The sequence below is a fragment of the Danio rerio genome, chromosome 18 (assembly GCF_052040795.2).
Source record: "Danio rerio strain M-AB ecotype USA chromosome 18, GRCz13ab, whole genome shotgun sequence".
NCBI lineage: Eukaryota > Metazoa > Chordata > Actinopteri > Cypriniformes > Danionidae > Danio > Danio rerio.
The window spans coordinates 27,382,221-27,406,286 of NC_141038.1; the positions used below are offsets into that span (position 1 = coordinate 27,382,221).

The following is a 24,066-nucleotide window of genomic DNA, read 5'->3' on the forward strand; positions in this document are numbered from 1 at the left end:
TAAAAGGAAGCTAAAATGAAAGTACAAACATACATAAGTAGATCTAAATAAATAAAATAAAATAAATAAATAAAGCAGTGTTTTAGCCTTAATACAGAGAGATGTACAGTATCTGTTATTTTAAAGTGAGGACTACACTCAATAAATTTTTCATTTACAGTTTTCATCTACATTTTCTTTGTTGATTATATTTTACTATGTTGCTTGATTTCTTAGTTTGATTTCCCAAGTTTAAAGTTCTTGAAATCTCTTATAGTTAAGCTCTAATGTAGATTGGGGCAAGAATCTGTGTTAGACGGGTTTAACTCATATTTAACTGGTCGCAGTTTTTCAGTTAAGGTTGGTGACTTCTCTTCACCTGCCACCCCTTTCACCTGTGGTGTGCCTCAGGCATCCATTTTGGGCCCTTTTTTGTTCTCTTTGTACATGCTGCCTTTAGGTTCAGTTATTTTAAACCACAATGTCTCTTTTCATTTGTATGCTAAAGATGTACAGTTTTATATTTCTGTTACACCAAACTTTTTAGATTCACTTGATTCTTTTAGCAAAAGTTTTAATGATATTAGGATATGGCTGTCACAAAATGTTCTCTGCCTAAATGAAGATGAAAGAGTGTATTCTGTCTGTCAATTCTAAGAGGTCAACCATTTCATCTCCAGTGCATCTGGCTCAGTTTCCTCGCTTCAGTTATGTGGTAAAAAACTTGGGTGTGAGACTAGACAGTAGTCTAAAATTTAATAAGCAGATTGATTCCGTGATTAAAGCACGATTTTTTTTCAGCTTCACCTTCTCTCTCAAGTCAAGCCCTTCCTGAGCAAGGTTTATCTTGAGAAAGCATCCATGCTTTTGTTATTTCGTGTTTGGACTACTGTAATGCACTTTATGTTGGAGTTAACCAGTCATGTCTTCATCAATTACATCTGTTAACTAACCGTCAGAAAAGTGAACACATTACAACAATTCTCTACTCCATGCACTGGCTCCCTGTTAAGTTGAGAATTGATTTTAAAATTTTGATGTCTGTTTTTAATGCCATAATTGGCCTTGTTCCTATTTATTTATGCAAAATTTGGCAAATGCACAAACCCAGCAGAGCTCTGCAATCTGCTGACCAATTTCTGCGTGTATCCCTCGGTCAAGATACAAGCAGTGGGGTGATTGCTCTTCTGCAGAGGCAGTTCCTAAACTCTGGAATACCCTTCCTACTGAGCTTAAGACCCACTTGTTTGAATTGGCTTTTTAATGCATAGTACTGACATTGTGTTATGTTTTAATGCTTGTTGGATTGTATTGATATTTTTGTACTGTTTTGCATCGTCTCCTTTTCTGTTGTGTGTATAATTTGCTTTTACTTGTGTAAAGCACTTTGGTCAACAGTGGTTGTTGTAAAGTGCTATATAAATTAAAAGTTGATTGATTATGTATGATTGAGTATGACATCAGATTTGCTCAGGTGTACTGTATAATGGGCTTTACACAAGCTCTAAACAAGAAGTTAAATCATATCTCAATCTGGCAAGCTTAATATTGAGAACCATACAGTAAGTATTAGGTCAAGCCTAGCCTAGTTTTACAGGACTGTCTGTGCTATATTCAAATTTAGTTCTCAATTATTGTAATGATCAACAATATGATTGAAAATAAATTAAATATGTAAACAAATTATAAAAGTGCATTAGATTGTAAAACTGTACAGATTAACCATCTACATGCTTGACACCTTGTACTGTCCACTCTTTGATTTTGATTAATGTAACATGCACCTTTCTTAAAGCTGACCAGGAACAATGATTATTCTGAAAATCTCTATACAAATAAACTTAGATTGAATATGCTCGGAGTGTTAAGCTGCATATGCATGTGTGGTGGTGTAAGAGCTCACCTGTGCCAATGAAAAGCACATCATAGGTCTTGTGGAGAGCCTGTACTCTGTGCACAGCGAGCTGCGTGTAGCGCACATTTCGTTTCAGCAGCAGAGGCTGACTGCGAATCACATTATCCATGAGGAAGTGGTCTTTCACAAAGTTCAGGACTCTATCAGGCATGTGCAGGGAAGAGGAGATCCCCTGGGCGCGGGCCGTGTTAGTGATGCACTGTGGGAAGATGGGGAAAAAAAGATGCCTCAAAAACTGTGTCTTTGCCTGTCTCATGGCATCTCTGACTCAGTGATATTTGGTGCCTTTGGTATTTGGTAGCAGAGTGAATACAAATCAATCTAACTTTCAACACAAACTCCAAAGTCAGATGAATTTTATTGAAAAGTTTTTCAGAAAATACTCAGATGACCCAAACTCTTGGTCAAATAAGCTCTGGGCTAGATTCTGATAGCGTGAAATTTCATTGGAACTGATCGCCAATATATATATTTTTTCTGTATATCATTACAAAAATGTATTTCCTGTTTTTGTTATTATGGTGGCTTGAGAAAGTCAATATACTGTTATACTACATTATACTATGTTATTATTCTTCCGTCTTCATAGACTATTTTAGGAACGCATCTCCTCTTATGCCGTTCATACTATGACCACCAAACTAACCTAAAACTAACTGAACTGAATTAAGCCAAACTATACTGAATTAAGTTGTTTTATCTTTTCTAACTGATCCGACTTATGTTTTTTTGAAAACTGTCCCGGAATATTTGGAAAAGTCCCATTGACTTTACAATAGACAGAACTTTGTGACCTCATAACTGCACCAGCCTGTCATACAGACTTAAGTTAGGCTCATTTAACTCAGACTACCGATCTGACAATCACTGATGACCTTTCAACTAACTAGCCACACCCTAGCAACCACTTACGGGACTCTAGCAACTGTCCCATATACTTCCATTATGAAAAAAAAAAAAAAAAAAAACTGCCATGCCATCCCTGCTGAAAAATCCAGCTTAAACCAGCCTAGGCTGGTTGGCTGGTTTTAGCTTGTCGACCAGGCTGGTTTTAGAGGGGTTTTGGCCATTTCCAGGCTGGTTTCCAGCTATTTCCAGCCTGGTCTTAGCTGGTCAGACTGGTAAATGACCAGCTAAATCTAGCTAAAGCCAGCTTGACCAGCCTGGTTTAAGCTGGACCAGCCTGGTCGACCAGCTAAAACCAGCCAACCAGCCTAGGCTGGTTTAAGCTGTTTTTTTCTAGGCTGGTTTAAGCTGTTTTTTTCTAGGCTGGTTTAAGCTGTTTTTTCAGTAGGGATTGACTTTACATTGGACATACTAACAAACCAATTCATACAAACATGCTAATTTAGGCTAGAAACATGCTAGCAACTTGCTAGAACCATGCTAATTTATGTTAGCAACTGCCTAGCAACTAATCAGAACAACTTAACAACCATCTAGCAACACCTTAGTAACTACTCAGAACACCCTAACAAACATTCAGAACACCCTAGCAACCACTTAGCGACACATTAACAACCACTCAGAACCACCATCAACATCCTAGCAAGAAACATGTCAATCCATACTAGAAATATGCTATAGTTATAACTTCAAACTTCTTAAAAACTACTTCAGTTATTTAAACTTTGAACTACTTCAAACTTTCAGACTCTGCTTTTTCAAGTCACCATAAAGTTTGTCTATGAACTTTAATTTTCTAGTTATTAGTATTATTAGTAGAAGTATTACAGACTTGTTGTGTGTGTTAGAAAACATATCCATGCACATCATTTATTTATTGATTAATTGATTTATTTTTTTTTTTGCAGTAGCAAATGTCACTGATCCAGTCATTTTCAAATGTACACAATCATGTCCTGTCTTTCCTTTTTTCATTAATCATGACAGTTTTAATGCCAAATGTGTCTGTGTTTGTATATATACTGAAGACAAAATCATTAGCACTCTGGTAAAATTTTAATTCTTTTTCAAATATTTTTAATTTGATTCCCCCAAAATATATCCCCTAACATATTTTTTAAAACATAATAGTTTTATTAACTAATTTCTTTTGTCTTTGCTATTATGACAGTACATAATACTTTACTAGTTATTTTGGAAGATACTAGTGTTCAGCTTAACCTTGTTAAGCCTTTAAATTGGTTTGCGTAAGTAGGTTAATTAATTTGAGGTAATTAGGCAAGTCATTGGACAACAGTGGTTTGTTCTGTAACCAGTTGAGGAATATAATTTCTTAAGGAGGCTAATATATTATTACTTACGGCTCCAGGTCTGGGTTCTGGCACTGGATGGTTGTAGGTGTACCACTGCTGCGTCTCGCGATTAACTTCCCGGTAACGTCCATTAAACGCCTCTTCAACTTGGTCCATAGTGAAAGCACATACAGCTGAGCTCCCTGAAGCACCTTTGTACCTGCACACGAACACAGCATTCATTGCATTCAGTCTTCATATGCAAAGTCCCTAAACAATGCTGAGTCTGTCTAACTGTTTCTCTACTTTAAAACACATCATTCACTCTATAAAGAAACTCATAAAGGTTTATACTAGTGCTGCACAATAATGGAAAAATTGCAATATACAGTTGAAGTCAAAATTATTAGCCCCCTTTGATTTTTTTCTTCTTTTTTTTCTCTTTGGCTAGAATAAAAACCTACTTGCCTAGTTACAGTTGACTTCAACTGTATATATATTTTATTTCTGCATTATGCGATATTGCTATCTGACTTTATTGCAATATGAATATTTGGAAAGTGATTAATTTAGACTGATTGAAATGATTTTGTAGGGAAGTGAATCATGCTTAAAATATAATAAATAAACTATAATCAGGGGTGTCACGGTGGCTCAGTGGTTAGCACTGTCACCTCACTGCAAGAAGTTCACTGGTTTGAGTCTAGGCTGGACCAGTTGGCATTTCTGTGTGGAATTTGCATGTTCTGCTTGTGTTTGCATGGGTTTCTGGTTTCCGGTTTCTCCGGGTGCTCTGGTTTCCCCCATAGCCCAAAGACGTGCAGTGTACATGAATTGGGTAAACAAAATTGGCCTTAGTGTGTGAATGTGAGAGCATATGTATGCTTCCGAGAACTGGGTTACGGTTGGAGGGGTATCTGTTGTGTAAAACATATGCTGGCTAAATTGGCGGTGTGAATGAATGGTGTATATAGAATTATAAGACAACAGGAGGGTTTAAAACAAATGCGAATAATAAACATTCACGCTCCTATACTTCTGCAGTGGTTCCACAAATCCCCTGTTTTCTGAGTTATGGCTTGTGCTTAACTATAATCCCAACATATAAATTCAATATTTCAGATCCCACATTGAGACTATTGCAGATATTCACAATGTACTATTTGATGCTGAAGCAATATATCGTGCTACCCTATAGTTTATAATTATCTGAGGATGAATAAACAGAGAGTGAATAAATATTTTTAGTTGAACTGTCCCTTTAAACACACAGTTACAGACCCTCAAAAATCAGACTGAACACAAAATGCAAATATGTCTTTAACATAACAGGTGCGTAGGCTATTCTGAGTCTCTCTGACATCTCCTGCCTGTCCTGTATGGTTTGCTCCTATGTTAATGCACTCCAATCAATAGCCACAACTCCCACTCTAAGTACAGCAAAAGGAGTCTGGTTGAGTGCCAGGCAGGGTTCAATAATTGAAATGGAAACTGAATTTCTTTCTGAAAGGTTTAAGTAACACAAACATCCTGTAGCATAATAAAGCGTAATATGTTACCACTGTGAGGTGAAGACTCCATAAAACATGGTTTTCTTCCAGTCTTCTTTGCTGGGCGTCAGTACAAACATGTCTTGGATGATGTTGAAGGGGAAGCCATCATCAGGCAGTGAACACAGGAGTTGGGCTTTCAGAAAGGTCGTCCATTTCTTCTGAAGAACCCTCTCTCCACCTTTATCACCCTGTGACAATACATAGATAGAGAAATAAGGGTTATTTTACTGTTATATTATAATATTTACTATTATACAATTCTGTGATTTCACTGTGCAGTATTTCTCAATTTTTTTTTTTTGTCATAGATGCACTTAAACTTAATATCTTAGTAACTATAAATAATGGTAAGACTTTATTTTTATGGTCCCTATGGCACAATATGTTGACTAAAAGTTGCATTGCAACTACATGCCAATTACTCCTCATTTAAGTATTAGTAGACTGTTTGCTTAATATCTGTTGATACTGCTCCTTCAACACATTTAACTAATTATTATAAGATACTTTCTAACTACGTCAGCTTACTCCAACCCTAACCCAAACCTAAAAGTCTATTTATAATCTATTGGGAATTAGTTGGCATGTAGATGCAATGTAACTTAAATTCAACAAAATGCGCTTAAGGGGCCATTAAAATAAAGTGATACCTAATTAATAATAAAACATTGATAATAATGTTTACCTCATACAATATCATTACTTATCTATACTAACTCGATAAGAATAAATATTACAGTAAGTAATAACATGTTTATATTTCATAATTTAAAAAAAAACTATATAACACTTAAAAATTCAACTGATTTAAAAAAAAAAAAGTTGAATAAGCTTTTTTATTGGGCTAAAATAATTTGTTTCCCATGAAATCTTTAGTTAAGCTTTAAGTGTGAATGCAACAAGATGAACATATTATGCAAAGACTTGTTATGACAATTTTTGACCACAAGAGGGAACTAAAGGCTGCTGACTGTGCCAACAAACTGGTGCATCTGCCAATGGAAAGGCTGATCAACATTGAGCGAAATCTGTTACATACTCTCTTACGTAAAGATTTAGAATTGGACAGGGACTGCAGCCTCTATCACATGTTGTGCATTAAGTGAGTAGAGCAATGTGTTTTTTCTGATTGGGGCCCTGAGGAAGGCTTTGACTCTGGTTCTTATAAGCAAAGATAATTTAAGGATTTAATGTCCGTTAGAAGAGAGAACAGCCAGTTATGAGAATTGACCCATTAGTGGATAAAGTTATGCATCTGTTTTGCTTTTAATGTAACATAATACTTAAATGGTTAGTTTTACCAAAAAAAAAAAAAACAATCATTTACTCATCCCATTTGTTTCAAACCTGTTGTTTGGTTCTTCTGTTGAACAAAAATAAAGATATAGTTGTGATTAAAAAAAAAAAAAAAAAAACTACTATTGACTTTTATAGTGTTTTTGTTTTTTTTTAATGTCTGTGGCTCCTTACACCCCCCCCCCCCCCCAACATTCTTAGTTTAGAACATCTTGTTTTGTGTTCAACAGAAGAAAGACACTTCTTGAGTGTGAATAAATGGTGAGGACTTTTTTTATCTCTTTAAGAAAAGAAAAAGAAAATACATGTTGTACAATGCAAAGAATGCCTTTCTTACTTAGAGATTTTGTCTTGTTTCTAGTCCAAACATCCAAACATTCAGAAATTTAGAAGCATTTTCAAAACAAGCAAAAAAATTTGATTTGTTATGCAAGTCTTGTTATGCATATGCTGATAGTATATACAAAGAGAGAGTAATAAATAAGACTTTTATGATTGTCAATAATGAGAGACATCCTTTATCAAACACCTTTCAATTATTACCATCAGGTCATCGATATTTTGTTCCCAGGTGTGTAAGAAATAGGAATTAATTATCATTAATTATCTCAAGCAATTAGGTTTTTAAATTCCTCCTCCCTCAATTGATGGCTAGTGGACCAGATATTTATTTAGAGTAGAGGTACCATGTTTTTAAATAACATATATATATATATATATATATATATATATATATATATATATATATATATATATATATATATATATTGTTTTAAAATGACATATATTATCATTTTCTTTTCAGCTTAGTCCCTTTTATATTCCGGGGTCGCCACAGCGGAATGAACCGCCAACTTATCCAGCACGTTTTAACGCAGCCGATGGCCTTCCAGCCGCAACCCATCTCTGGGAAACATCCACACACACACTCATTCACACTCATACACTACGGACAATTTAGCTTACTCAATTCATCTGTACTGCATGTCTTTGGACGGTGGGGGAACCCGGAGCACCCGGAGGAAACCCACGCAAATGCAGGGAGAACATGCAAACTCCAAACAGAAACACCAACTGAACCAGCCGAGGCTCGAACCAGCAACCTTCTCGCTGTGAGGCAACAGCACTACCTTCTGTTTTATATACATAGGTATTATATACGTTATACTTACTAAATAACTTTCAACACACATCCCATAATTTCTAAAATATCAACCTATACCAAATGGTTAGAATATGTCAGTTTATGGTAAAAGTACTGGAATTATTACATATACAATGGAAAATCTGAAAGTATGAAGTGTGTAAATATTCAAGAAAGAAAATATTTCAGACAATTCAGAAGATTCTCATTTAACATCTTTTCTTGGTTTTTGTTGTTGTTGTTTTTTTGTTGATTTTGGTTTTATTGTAAAAAAAAACAACAACAAAAAACAAGTGTAGTAGTGCAACAGGATTATGTTTGCTAGATTTTTGTTTTGTAAACTAACAATGCTATGTGTGTAAACCATTATTTAAAACAGTCATTTTTGAAATGACTTTAACAGTCATTACTTAAAACAGTCAAAACATGGGCAACCATTTGGGAGAGAGGCAGTTAAAGGGTTTAAACTAACTAAATATTCTGCCAGTGGAGTAAGCAAAATAATCTAAAAACAGGCTTATTGTGCTTACCCCATTGGCAGATTATTTTGCGTGTTTTAATGAAAATCTTGCTTAATTTTGACTCTTTTTAAAAATTAAAACTATTTATTTTTTACATGTCAATAAAATGGTTCCTAATTGAGGTATTTACAGATATTTATACTAGAAACCAGACAAAACTTTTAAGTAAAAAAAAGCTTTTTTTGTGATTATAAGTCTAAATCTTCTTTTCATAAACAAACCTTTCTTATATGCGTTTCAGTTCAAGCCAAATTTAGTGCTCATGTATGTCTACAAAGACACTACTGAACTGCCGAAGACAAGTTGAACTAAATGTAACACAAATATTAGTATAAAACTGAATAGCCAACATGATCTAAAGAGAAAAAGACATTTAGAAAATCATAAATTACAAAAAAAGGGATGCAGGATAATAAACCCTATGACACAGGTAAAGAAGAACAAAGCCACACCATGAATCAACTAAATATTTTTTTGTTTTTTTAAGGCAGCTTCAAGCTGAACTTCATACGAACACCTGAAAAAACAAATGACTAGAGAGATAAAATTAAAGCCAAGATGTTTGTGCAAAGAAAGCAGGACAGAGAAACAGACAAATGTGAAGTACACATGGCCTGAACGACAGCCAGAGGTACGTAAAGCAGAGCTCCCCATAGCACCATATTTATTCATCCATCTCAGCTGTTCTCCAAAGAAAATCAGTTTCCTCTAATTATAATATTATTGTAATCCAGCACGCAGGGCAACGCCTTCCTTTACCAGCAGGACGGCAACAACACATTCCAATAAAATCTTTTAAAGGGAAACTCCTATATTCATTGAACAGCAGAGTTTTGGCCATGTGAAACTACAGCTGAAGGCCACATGCTTTTTACATCATTAAATAGGTAATTTAATAGTTTGATTTCCCAAGTCTAAGATCCTTTCCTTGAAATATATTAAAGCTAAGCCCTAATTGGGATTGGGGCAAGAATCAAAAATCCTTTAATGCAATTTTATTATTTATGTGTTGTATCTGGTGTGGACGTACAAATGTATTTTCGCTGAAATCTTTTAGCATTGCATATGGTTGGAAGACATCTAAGAGCATGCAAGAGTTTTGCCATCTGCCCCTTTAAATGCTCAAGCTATTAAAATCAGGATGGATTCTGATGGGCTAATCAATTTTTTTATTGTTCATTTGCTGGGGTAAGAAATGCCTTGAAACTGATTCCAACAAAACAGTTTCTTTGTTAGTTTATGTTATTGTTGTTCTGTGGATTCTTTTATTTCTTAACGATTTATTTTTTGAGCAATTTTAGAGCTATGGTGTGTTGTGGAGATCTCAGTCAAACTGCTGAAAGTTGAAAAATCACATGCAAATTGAAAAACTCTTAACAAATTGAAAAAACATCCTGATCAATTTGACAACACACACACATGCAAATTTAGAAATGTGTTACAAATAGCTCAAAAAGTGTCAGGGGACCCTAAAAATTGTTTCCATTTTAGAGTTGGCGCTGTTGTCAGAGATCTGAGAGGTCCTCTGATAACATTTGCATGTGTGAGAATTTGCATGTGTTGTCAAAATGTGAAAGATGTTTTCTTAATTTGTAAGTGTTAGTGTTTTTTTTTTTTTTTTACTTGGAGCGTGATTGAGCTCTCTCGGCTACTGTACTTTTCTCAATAATCCATGATGGTCATAAAGATTGTATCGTATTGTTTCTACTCTAGGGCTGGGCGATATTGCAAATAAAATTATTACAATATCATGTTTCATATCATTTGATATAAATAATTATTGAACATTTTTTAACAGTACATTTAGGAATATTAGGATTTTTTTTGGTTATTTAACCACTTTATTTTAATTTACCAACATTACTAAAGCAAATAGTTTTAATGGTCAAAAACTAAAATATTTAAACAAAATATCTGATCTCTTCATAATAAATTAAACATAAGTGTTGAAGAGACTCATAAACTTGATGAATAAAATGTTACAAAGTGTGTGCAAAGAGTAAATACTGAACAATCAAAGCAAGCTTTAAGGTGTGAATAATAATGATACCTCAAACTCTGTCAACAACACAAATTATGATAATCAAATCTGAGCTTTCAAATAAAGGAACCAGCCATCATTATTCAAATACATATTGCAGCATTACAAATTGTGAAGTTGAACGACTATATTAGCCCCTATGCTAAAAAATCTTACAGATGGGGAACTAGTGGTTGTGATGCACAAGAAAAGAAACCAAAAAGCCACTCTGGCGTCATCCTTAAATCCTTTTTTTAAATTAACAATCTCCTTACTGCTGCTATACGGCACTCATATTCGCATGTGTTGTTATTCTGACATGAAGTGACAAGCGTGTGGATTCCTTGACCATTTATAACTGGCTTTGCACTCGCGCTCCCCTGGCATCTCTCATAACTAGGTGACCATCAACCTTTTTTTCAGAGGATTTCAAATGGACAAATCTTTGCTGCAGCTCCGATTCAAGTTTATGGAGAAAAGTAAAAAGCACTGCAGTGTTTGGATGCGCTGTGTTTGTCTGAGGTAATTAGTCTGCCGTAAAGCCGTTTGGTTAGTTCTACTGACAGTACATCAATTGTGGTGCGCTCGCGTCATTTAGAAAAGATCAGATGTTTTCAACAAGGTGCTGCTGGAAAATGCATGCGGTTCACGTGTGCACCGCTTACACAACATGTGCGCATCACTCCCATATGCATGTCATGCAAGTCGCAAGCCTTCATTGGAAATTACAAACTTACACTCTAAGCTTAGTGGCACTGCTTAAAAGGCGCGCGCTCAGCAGCCACAATTTAACAAAACTATAGCCTTCTTAATGAAACTACATACAGAATCATTTTTTTAAATTAATATCGATACCCATTTTATCACCCAGCCCTATTCTACACTACATCATATAAAAATACTAAGCTAATCTGTGACTAGAAGTTTTATCAAATGCATTCTGCTTAATAAATGAGTTAATGTTGAATAGCCAATACAATACGTTGTTGACTAATAGTTGACTAAAGCCCTGCTCACACTGTGAGTTTTCAGCCACGATTTTGTCATTCAGACAAATTTGGGGGTTTTTTTGCCTAAAAAATTCCTTGGCTAAAATCAGTGATCTTTAATCATTGGTTTGACATGTTCATAGACAGCCGCTTAGTGCTCATTGCGATCAGATTTTTCCTCAGATGAAGCTCTGGCGGTATCAGAAGATTCAGACACTTTTCTGCAGTGTGACAACTATTAGGAGCGCAGAATTTGATGATGCAATCCATGCGACAATTTAAATGACAGCGGGGGAAATGTCAAAACTGTTTTTTTTTTTTTCTTTCAGGTTTCATTATTGACACACTATGTGCAAAATTACCACAACAGATTGTTTACATTAGCTGTGAGGAATCATTTCAGAACACAGGATAATGAAAGTGTCATTATAAATAATGGATGACGTCAAACTCAAACAAAAGTTTTCTTTCATGTTTGGCTCGTCTTCATTGTCGTTCAGTCTGACTTTATGACAGCTGAGATTTTACAGTGTGACATCATGGGAGCCATGTTCGTGCAGTCTGACATGCTACTATCATTCAGGATTATAAAAAAATAATATTAATTGCACAGTGTGAGCCAGCCTTTAGTAAATATCTTTTCGGAGGAAAACATTCCAGACATCAATGAAAAATTCAATGAGTTTGATTTCTGAATCACACACTTTTCCCTTCTTTCTCCATCTTCACTTTCTGTCAATATACTGACCTGTCATAATAAAGCCAAAAATGACAAAAAAAATTTGTAAATATGTAATATTTGCTTGTAATTACCCTGAAAGTCTAATTAATCCAAGGAAAGCACTGCACCAGCTTCCACATACTATTTGCCATTCACTCCAAATTTGAAATCAAAGGATTACAGCTTCTGCTCATTGTCATTCTGAGTGTAAACGATATGGTACGCTTTCAAATCCAAACCCCAGGCGCTACTCAGAAAGAATCTTGAAACAATAATGAACTGTTGCAGAACGTAAACGGATAGGCTGACATGCATCACAGTTTCCACTGGAATTTGACATGGTCATCAGTGCAAAAGTGCACCAGCATCCATATTAAAGTGACACTTGATTGGAGGTGAGATAGAAGTCAAAAAGAAAAGAAACCAAAATCCGAGAGTGAGCGAGCGAGCGAGCGCCGTTCTCAGACTTCAGAAGCAAGACAAGAAGGCAAATGAATCTTGCAGATGTTGCACCCCGATCATGCAGCATTCAGATCAGACAGGGTCAGACAGGGCAACGTAAAGACTCTCTTTAAAATTCAGATCACTCCCTTGCGCACAAACACACTGCTTTGAGATGAAGAGCACAAGCAGAGGAAATTAAATTTCAGAAAAGGCAAAGATGTGATAGGAAAGGACTTGCGCATTGGGCTGTGTTCATTACTTTGTTGCATGTTGCATCACAGAACACACAATAATTAAGTCAACTAATGGGCTTTGCAGGAGTCATTACATTTGTTTACTATATAAGATGAGATAAAGTACAATACCGAGAAAATGCATGCATTAAACTCCAGTGGATCTGGCAGAGGGAATATGGGACATGCTAAAAAGGGAACCTGGGATAATGTTTAAGGTACTGGATGCAAATAAGCAGGCCACATTCCCCTGGCATGGCAACTATTTAACTGTCAGGAGGCATTTCATGCAGCCTGTGTGATAATTCATATTACAAGGCAGGAAGACAGGAGAGCGTGAACCTACTATCGGCTGCCACTTTGTAAATTAGCTGGTGTGAAAACGGAAAGCATTAGTTAATTATGCTTAGTGAAGCTGGTTCGAAAAGCCTTCGTGAATGAGCCACATGGCAATCGGTGAATGTTTCTATTCGTCACTGTCATCACCAAGTTTGAAAATACCAAGAAGCCAAAGTTAGCATACGTAGCACAGCTAGTCATAGCTAGTAGAGTTTTTAAAGACACCATCTGGATGCAATTTTTTTCTCAGTTGACAGCAATTTAAAATTGTGTACTCTGGATTGTGTAAGTACTGTCAGAATAACATTTCCGATAAAAATGTTTGTCTTTCATGAAACACTCAAATAAGTTTTGGACAATTAGTTGGTCTATTTCTGCTTCTCTAAAAAAAGCTGTCTGATGTTCTTGAATCAATGTTTCAAATAAATCGATGGAGGGAATAATTAAACAACTCGCAGTGTGATTGTTTTCATCCTAAAAGAAGGGGTGGTTCGAAGGAAATAGTGTAATCAATTATTCAATAATTCTCTCAGACAGGGGATTATCTTGTGTGAAATTGGTTGTTTGAATTGACTGTGTGAATGATTCAATGGTGTACTAATAAAGAGACTAACTTGTTTTATTCATAGATGACTCAACTTATTGGGCTGTATCATAGACCTGGCTAAATAAGGCACAAGACATGTATGACGGTATTTGTTGCTATTTTCAGAGCAGTGCAACAGTAATCTTCATGTTTTTCACCACATTGTTTAAATAGCAAATCCATTTGCACCACCTTTTGGACTCATGGGTGTCCTGGTCTATGAAGGAGGTGTGTTAAGGCGCATTGTTTTCGTGTTGCTAATTTGAGGAACTGAAACAGACTGCGCCACTGGCCAACTGAAAGCTGGTCTAAAGTCAAGTGCAGTGCATGTTAGTTATGCACCTATGAAGGTGCAATGCTTACACATTGCTTAATATACAAAAGGCTTTACAGCAATTCACAAATATCTGTACATATATATAAAAAAAAAAGAATGGTCCCACTTTATATTAAGTGGCCTTAACTACTATGTACTTACATCAAAAAATAAATACAATGTACTTACTGTGTTTATAATGTATTTGAGAACACTTGTGGTGCTCTTGAGTTGGGATAGAGGTTGGGTTATGGACAGGTTTGGTGGCATGAGTAGGTTTAAGGGTGGGTTAAGGTGTAAGGGATAGTCAACAGTGTATTTACAAATGTAATTACAAAAGTTAACTACAGATGTAACTACATACATGTATTTAATCAAGCGTAAGTACACAGTAAATACATGTATTTACACAATAAGTACATTGTAACAAACTATTAATACCTATGTAAGTACATATTAGTTAAGGCCACTTAATATGAAGTGGGACCAAAAGAATTAAAATGGTACAAAAATTATTACTCTCTACATAAATATAAAAACCACTACCTTATCTTAAAGGGCTTTTTCAGTTTATTTATGACAATTTGCATTTGTATAATGTTATTATCTTTAGCAGTATTATTTATTATATGGATATTTATATTTGTTTTAATAAAAACAAGCTTTGTCCACCTGTTTTGGTGGTTTTTACCATATTAGGCATAAGAATAGGATGTGTGTTTGGATCAAGCGGCAACCTCCCGCTCTCTCTCAGGAAGCCAATACGGAAGTAACTAAAACTGCAATTCATCCGAAATTCCGCTAGTCCTGGCCGCTCCTGGCTCCAAAACAGAGCAAATTTCAATTGAGCCCACTGTTAGAATGGCCAACTTTACAGCAGAAAAATAGGTGTTTACAGCCTGGTACAAAAAAAGGTTTTGGTTAATACAGCTAATATTACCCTTCATGACAACGGTGAGGGGGGTGAATTTTTTTATAACTCATCCGTTTCCTTTATATTAAGTTTGCATAATTAAGGGCGTGGCCACTTGAGTGACAGCTAGGTCTCGCTGGTAGCCGTTACGTCACCTCAGCTGAATCCGGCAGATTAGCCACTGAACTCGGCATATTTATCGTATTTCTGTGTTGTTTTATGTGGCTTTACACAGTCAACTGCCTTTTGGACTTGTTTCCTACAATTATTTGATGGCATGGCATGCTGAGTGAACTTAATTGTGCTCACAAACCATTCACGTGGCCTCCGTTTCCCATGTGAGTAAAGTTATATACTTATATACCATCTCTATACATGTATTTGTTTTATTTAAGATCATTTATCGTTTATATTTAGAGCTGTAATGCACTCCAGAATCTGACAGATTGATTAGATGTGAACTGTAGAACAGTCATCTGAAGTGTTGTCATACAGTGTTATGCTGGATTTCATCAATAGTCCTGCATTTACTAACACAGACTATATCTGAAGTGTTTGGATGTAATTCGCGTTTTCCTCCTGTTGAGAAACGTCATAAGAACAATGTTTAGTGGCTCAATGTATTACAGCAGTGTTTTTAAAAGACTAAACACTTTATTGATATAGTATACAACCAAGCACAAGTGGTCAGAATACAAACGAGTCACAAGTGATAAAGTATTAAGCGTTCTCCCAAAGTAAACCAGGTGTCTGAACCAGGTCCAAGCAAAATGCAGTATGCGTCTGTAGCTCCGCTCACTCTCCGCCTCTTTGCCCTTGTTTGGTATCCCGCCGTGGGTGTGATGACGCGCAAACAAAATGGCGACGGTTGGCCGCGCCTACTTGTGGCTTCTTTTGCGCTCTTTAGAAACCTATGGGTGACGTCACGGATACTACGTCCATATATTTTACAGTCTATGGTTTGGATATATCTCAGTTTTTTGACCACACTTTGTTATTAATGTGAATTTATTCATTTGCTGGAAATTATAACAGAATTTAGAAATAAGTTTAAAACAAATCTTTCAGCTTAACAAACAAAATTAAATATGTAGGCTAATGGATGTCTTCAGTAGAGTGAGTTACCACAGTTTCCTTATTCTAAAAAAGAAAGGGAGTAAAAAGTAAAAGTAAAGAGGCTGAATGGAGGAGACTCGTTCTTTATTCTTGCACTGCGGTCTGTTTGACTGTTTTCTTACAAGTAAAGCATTCAGTTTTCCCACCTCTCAAACCTCGCCATGTAAATAGCAAATGCGCCATGGCTTGACACAACTGACTATTAAAGGCAATGTGAGATGAGACTCTGATAGGTTTAATGCACGTTATGCTCAAAACACACCCATAACTCCTTAAGAGAATAAGCACAACCTTGTTAGACCATGCACCGCAGCACAAAATGTGTTTTTCTCTCCTTAAAATAGCAAAAGTGGATTCGGTCACCATGTGCTTTAGACTTTGCACCTAGAGTGTTAAAATAGAGCCCTTCTCAATCATAGATTACAATCACATAGATTCTAAATAAATCAGTGGTTTGTACAAATCCTTTGAGTGACTCATACACTGTAAAAAAATGACAAACGTCAAGACAACAGATATTTTAATGTTGCTTCGTCTCATTTTTTAAGTAATACAAAGTTTATTTTAATATTTTAGTCAGTTGGATTGATGTAAGTTGAGATAATTAGAAAGTTAACAAAACAAATTAAGGCAACAATTTTTTTACAGTGCAAACAGTTACTTAGTTCATTTTTGAATAATTCAGTTACATTTAAACCATTTGATGAAGTGATTTAATGATTTATTAAATAAAGAGACAGCTGTTTAGATCCTAAATTGAATTGAACTGAATCAGTGATTTAATGACTGAATCAGTGGTTTGAAGAAGAGAGTAACTTTTTTTATAAAATGATTCAGTGGATTCAGCGTTTGAGTGCACAGTTCAATAACTGCCACATGCAGAGAGATACTTGTTTCACTTCTGGGTATATCAGTGGTTAGTCTGAACAATTTGAAGCAGTGATTCAATGTCTAAGTCATAAAGAATCACCTGTTTTATTCCTAATGATCTTTTATACAAATCAACCTAATCAATGATCCAGTGACTCCTTAATAGGGGTGTCATTTAGTGAATCAGTGTCTGACCTAATCGACTGCGGCAATGATTCAATGAGTCATAAAATATCTTAATTTTTTCTTGAATGATTCAATTAACCGTACGGTTCGAGTAAATAATTGAACAACTAACTCAAACAGATTTTTTTTTTTATTTCTAAATAAATCAGTCACTTTATTGAATCATTTGAAGCAATGACTCTTGAAGAGCCACTTGTTTCACTCCTCACCCATTTGAAAAGAGCTGCAAGTGACGTGTGTTTTATGCATGTGTGTGTGTAATGTGTATTTTCAGCGGCCCCTCAAGTCGATGGATGAATGCTAATATTTGCTGAGCACTGATAAGAACTGGAGTCGGACCAAGTAAAAGGAGCACTCTGCATTGAGGAATGCGTCTTTGAAACACAAGCCTCCTAATCTCTCTGAAAGGCAGTGGACCTCTCTCACTTTGGTGTGACCCATGAAGCGATCACACGACCATGTGAACACACACACTCTCTCTGTCCCACATTTGCGCACTAATATTAACACGCACATACATATGAGGGCATGTATTCACTTTCACTTCTTTGTGGGGTGTATAAGTGTGTGTACATATATGCAGTTTGGTTATTGCTGTAGGGAGAAAGGCCCTCATTCAGCTTCTTTTGACATTGTGTTTACGCTGAAATGTCCCTCACCTTACACACGCGAGCGATGCGTGACACAATAGTGTTGTCAAAGAAATCGAACTCCTTTCCTGCTTCACTGAAGAAGAAGTAAATCTTATCATCATCGCCCACTGCATTGCCTTTGGGCAAACTCTCCTGAATGTAGGCTGAGCCCACAAAAGCGGGGTCTGTGGGGAAAAAAATAAAAACAAATGTCAATCCAAGCCGCAGACCGTACAGCGAGACTGCAGTGTTTGTAAGTAATGTGGATTTTACATCTTAAATATAGCTACTGGTTCACCTGAAACTCCTTTTACATGACAATCTTCCGTTGTAATTACTAACAGAAGATCTTTTGTTACACTATCAAAGTGCTCTGTATTGATTTTGCATACGTGGCTTTCATCAACTTTGCCACTTATGGCAAAATATTAAGCTGTTACTCAGTCCTCTTTAGTAAAGCGAGAAGGGTTTGACTGTAAAAACTCACACTAAATTGATTTGTTTTGTTCTCTCTAGGCTTGCTTTACATGAAAAATTAGTTTTTGTGCCAAAATTACAGCGGCTGGAAAGTGCAAAACAACATTACAAAATGTGAACAGAGTATATACAGGAATCAAAGAGTTCATATCAATGGCTTTTAAGATCTTTTTTAAGACTCTTTCCATACATTTGAAGACCTTATAACTACTTTTCAACCAGAAACACATGGCAAGATTTTACCTTACAGTATATTAACTAAATATTACTGTAAGAAATTAATCCAAAACTAAAACATTAATTCTATACTGAATAAAAATCTGTTAAATCTAGCCAATTCAGCAGGGTGGCACCTATAGAACTGCAGAAATAATGCTGTTGCCTCTGTAACTGCAGTAAACAAAGCAGCAAATCTAGTAGGATTTCACTGATTTCATAAACTACACAGCATCCTAATATTCGCAGATTTAATTCAGGCAAATTTGAGCATACAACTATACATTGCATAAACAAAAATTATATAAAAATAATTATCTTGCAAAATAGTATTTAAGACTTTTTAATACTTTTAAGGGCCTTTAATTTCTCTACATTGATTTATTTAATAAATTTATTTAACTTTTAATACTTTTTAAGACACATTTTTACGAATCTCAAGACAAATGTACATTTTGGAAAACATTTGTACCTATCATAAGACACAATGGACACAACATAAGACACAACATAGGAAAAACGAATTTTACCAAGGATGAAATAAATTTACATTTTAGAAAAAAAATGAACAAGACACAAAACACTTACGGGTCCCGAAACAAATTTACACTGACAGATTCTTTACGGAAAGGGAATCTACCACACATCGGAAGTGACGTGGAATGTACCACACACCGGAAAATATCAGGTCATGTGTGACTTTGTAGACACAGTCCAATCAAAGCACAGCATTAGTTGACTATTAATATTGCTCAGTTAGATAGGTCCATTAAAACTTGTGCTGAACTTTTTGACTTGGGTTCGAATCCTGTTGATGACATGTAAATTATAATTATTTCTTGACATTAATTTTGGTCATATACAGTTCTGTAACACAAATATTAAAATCAATAATGTTTACAATGACACTGACACCAAGTAATAAGACACTTTATTTGGTATGGGCATGTTTTGTTACTTCAAAAAAGTGATGAATGAGCCAATCTGCAAACATGAATAGTTTACATCTGGAAAGGGTCATTAGTTAAACCGTAACACCAACTTCGTTCAGTTTACTTTTAAGAGTCCTCAAGCAGATGTTTACACCGTGTAGACTTGACATCATGCCTACGATTAGAGCATACGCATGGCCCTCGTTAAAATATCGAACAAATTGATACATAATGTCTGGTGTTTCCGTCTGGTTTGCGTCCTTTAGAAACTCCAAACACCAACCTAACGCAAAGCAAAACTGTGTTAAGCTGCTCATGTGTTTGCCATAAAATAGGAAAAACATCCTTCGACTGCAGTCCATGTTCGGTCACCATAAACTTTATTTACATCATGTACTCCACAACATGAATTTACCACGCTCTCCACCAAAGACAACAACACCTTTCACTTTGTCACTTACGTTGTGTGCTACATTCCCTTTCTGTAAAAAAATCTGTCATTGTAAATTTATTTAGGGACTGGTAAAAGTGTTTTGTATCTTGTTCATATTTTTCTAAAATGTAAATTTGCTTTGTTTTTCCTGTGTAATTGTGTCTTATAATAGATAAAAATGTTTTCCAAAATGTAAATTTGTCTCGAGCCTCGTAAAAGTGTTTCACACTTTGAAATGTTGTTTTGCACTTCCCGGCCACTGTACAAAATGGTTTCTCAGTGGTACTTCAGGGCACTTATTTACTTGCTTGCTTTGCAGTATGTTCTTTAAATTAAGTTCTTTATGTTTACTACAAATCACAAACCATTTCTCAATCACTTCTTTATATTGAGTGAAAAATAGATGTAATAAATCTGAAATTACAAAAAAAGGAACTGATAAAAATGACAAAAGCACAAAAAAACATTTTAAAAACTAAATTAAAAAGTTTGTCCATTCAAAAATGTGAATAAATGATATGTGTATATAAAATTATAAAATATATAGCAAAATTAAGTATAAAAAAACACTGTTTTTGTGAGACACAATTTACAGTAAGTCCAATGTATATAAAAAGAAAGTATGTTTGAGCTTAAAAGAATTATAAGGACTTCATTTAATCACCTTTGCCTATTGTATCACTTTGGACCGTGCACCTTTTTATAGCCACTCAATAAACATTAAATACAAAGATCTGGAGATAACATATATTTATACATTCATTCATTCATTTTTTTGTCGGCTTAATCCCTTTATTAATCTGGGGTCGCCACAGCGGAAGCCCTTTTAGCCACAACCCATCTCTGGGAAAATATATTTATTTAGTCAAGTGTTTTTCTATACTGTTTTCCAATAAATATTGTTCCTAAGCTGTTTACTGTACATGTACTGTGAGTGACAACAGTGAGGGAAACAAACAAGTCAGAGATGTTTGCACCTTTTCAGCTGTAGCAAGTTAGTGATTAATATGGACCTTTTTGCTTTCAAATACAGCAAAAAAATGATAAAAGTTTTGCTGAATTCTTTCTATTAAAAGGGGAAATAGTTGATATGGCTCTTACCTTGAAGCCAGTTCAGTGAGTTTTCAGTCTTTAGTGCTGTGCCCTGGCCAAGACTTTTGTAAATGATGGGATCGTTTCCTTGGAAATTACTGACAGTGCCAGCATACAGTTCTCCATCTGAAGGAAAAAAACAGACATTAATAAAGCAAATTAGCAAATATACTTTACATTTTACATAACGTTTTAGCACAGATAGGTTTAAAAAAATATATTCTAGTGCTATTAACTAAAACTATTCAATAGTAACACTTTGTATTGTTGGCTATAAGTTACTATAACTCCTTACTTGACCTGCTTAATAGCAAACCTTAACTGTTTTTTTTTTTTTTTTGTCACAACAATAAACCTGGGAACAAATAATAGATTCATTAAACCAAACATTGGCTATTGGCCAAGGTAAAGCTGTTCTTAGTGGAGTACATAAGCACTGAATGACCACTTTCTATCTAGATGTCATATCTTTACATTTGCAAATAATCTTTTCAAAATCTTTATAAATAAAAAGCAGCTTTGAGTTTTAAACCACATTCTCACACTAAAAGATCTAAAATGTACATTTTGTGTCAATAAAGGTACTGTTTTTCACATTTCTTTCTGCCATTGGTGGTTCAAGATGCATTCTGGGATACCTGCTGTTGCAAGTTCACACAAGTCACCTCTTGGTGTATCCTTGATAAAAGAGGCAAAGCAATAACACATCTAGGCATTTGAACTCTACTTGGGTAGATGTGAACGCAAGTAAAAAACAAGAACACGTTTACACTGGCCCTCCAGAAACAAGTTTAAAGAGACAGTTCAGACTAAAATGCCAATTCTGTGATCATTTAATAACTCCACTTATTCCAAACCTATCTGAGATTTATACTTCTGTTGAACTCACACACACACAAAAATATATTTTGAAGAAAGTTTGAAAACAGTAACCACTGACTTTCATAGTATTTTTATTTTATGGATATCAATAGTTACTGGTTTACAGCAATATCTTATTTATAAAAATAAATAAATAAATAAAAGAATGCATCTGAATACATCTTAGGTTAATACATTCATGCATGCATCCGTTGTAAACACCAGTGTTTTTCTAGCACATACCAGCCATGATGGCCGTGGACTTGTATTCAGGGTTATAGGGGCATCGGCTTCGACCATCTTCAGTCATTATTTCTCCCACTTCATTGCGCACCAGGGAAAAGTTTGATGTGTTCTGGGTGGTAAAAAAAAGACACAAGGACAATCTTGTAAAGACAGCCAGCACTGTCTCTTATATCAACTATACTGACTGCTCACTGCCTGCGTAGATCTAAACAAGGACCTTATTTTGCTGAACAGAACATCATGTTATTACGATAAGTCCAGAAAGATAGAAAGAACAGAGTGAAAAGACTCAAAGCGAAGGCATGATGTGTGTACTATCGACTGTGTGTGGGCCAAGGATACTGATAATAGTGGATGTTTGGACGGAGGTTTGTGGCAGGATGGACTTGTTCTTCATTTTTGACTTTATAGGGACATAGTATAAGGGACATAGATATGAGCAAATTAGGGATGGATATGGAATGCTTTTCGGTATTTATTGTGATAATGATAATTTTAATGATTCATATGTATCCACTGAGTAACCTCAATAACCAGTGTATCTTCAAACAGAAGTATTATCTTTTTTATAATTAAATTTTTTTTAAACAAAAATAGGGATAGATCACGTAATATAATATTGGTTTCATTCATATTAGAAGCTAGAGGGCGCCCTTGAGGATAAATACACACATATAGCAAGCAATAATACAATAAAGACCTGTGTGTACTGAAAAAATGTGATTTTCCTGTGGAATTTGCCTGTTTTATTCACTTGTCGCAGGTTGTTTTTTTATTCCGATGGTTAACAATTTGATGTAGCCTTCATTATTATTATATGGTTAAGTTAAAATATTTTACTCTACCAATTGTATTTTCTACCAATGATAAAAACTGTGCAAGGATAGTAAAACATTGTACTGCATAAGTATACTTTTGTGAGTACATGGGGCTCCAGACAAGACCTGGGCACATGCAGTTGTTTTTGTTTCCATGGTAACAGACAGCAGGACTCTCCAGGATATTTGCTTAAAAATACCTCCAAAATGAATATGTAAGTTACAGAAGAAAGTCTGTTGATTCACAATTTAATCTGGAATGCTTAATTTAGATTTTTTAAATATATTACATTTAAAATTAAATTAAACATGCAAGCTGTTCTGTCAATCTTAAAGTAAGAAGATTTTTATGAAAACAGAATAATTTATAAATGCTAATATACAGTCATTTTCAAAGAAACCATGTATAATGCATAATGCAGTCATGTTAAATATGTGTTTATGAATGAGTGGTGGACTATTATGAGTTGTTATTATTACACTAATGGACTAGTTTCAAGTTGTCATTGGGCAAGCTTTAGGCTAGTTTTGACTAGCCATTGGGATAGTTTTGACTGGCCATTGGAATAGTTTATTGCTAGTTTTATTGCGAAAACCTGGCAACCCTAATTAACACATAAATGTGGGGAAAAATGATTTGTCCAAATTCTTTGAGCCATCATGAGGTATTTTGGTTCAGCAATGCTAATCGATATAGCCTTAATTACTGTATTAAACACTAGGAAATAGAATAATTTCTTCCTCATTCTGTGATTTGAAACTACATCTGTGCACAAAAAGAAGTTATTTCAAACATGTGACTGATGTTATAAAGTAAATTTGGAGAACACGTATGGCAGTAAATCTGTTTGGCTCAAACACATGCAAAACTTTTGCACATATGCTACTGTAGTGTTTTAAAAGTTGCCAACACATTAGCTTAGCTGAAACAGGTTACTTAAACTTGTAACACCTAAAAGAAAACCAACCCAGGCTCATTATTGATACGTACCCCTGTCTACATTTCTGAAGATCGCTAAA

General features: G+C 35.1%; 2 protein-coding genes and 1 long non-coding RNA gene across 6 annotated transcripts in view; 1 reads left to right on the top strand and 2 right to left on the bottom strand.

The window, feature by feature from the left end:
• LOC147839744 (uncharacterized) overlaps nucleotides 1-24,066 on the bottom strand; it is a 512,229-nt gene that overhangs the window by 416,577 nt on the left and 71,586 nt on the right. The window lies entirely within an intron of this gene.
• The window catches only part of sema4ba (sema domain, immunoglobulin domain (Ig), transmembrane domain (TM) and short cytoplasmic domain, (semaphorin) 4Ba), a 160,450-nt gene that overhangs the window by 11,832 nt on the left and 124,552 nt on the right, over nucleotides 1-24,066 (bottom strand). For all 4 annotated transcript variants that reach the window (XM_087292621.1, XM_087292620.1, XM_087292622.1 and 1 more), the window contains 6 exon segments: nucleotides 22,226-22,337; nucleotides 21,131-21,247; nucleotides 17,999-18,156; nucleotides 5,652-5,833; nucleotides 4,162-4,312; nucleotides 1,883-2,093 (listed from right to left, as the gene is read on the bottom strand). In XM_087292621.1, coding sequence (XP_087148747.1) covers nucleotides 1,883-2,093; nucleotides 4,162-4,312; nucleotides 5,652-5,833; nucleotides 17,999-18,156; nucleotides 21,131-21,247; nucleotides 22,226-22,337 — 931 coding nt within the window.
• LOC147839747 (uncharacterized) lies at nucleotides 8,367-18,445 on the top strand. Its single transcript, XR_015515005.1, has 4 exons — nucleotides 8,367-11,026; nucleotides 11,339-14,374; nucleotides 14,748-14,970; nucleotides 16,121-18,445. It is a non-coding gene; the product is annotated as an uncharacterized LOC147839747 (long non-coding RNA).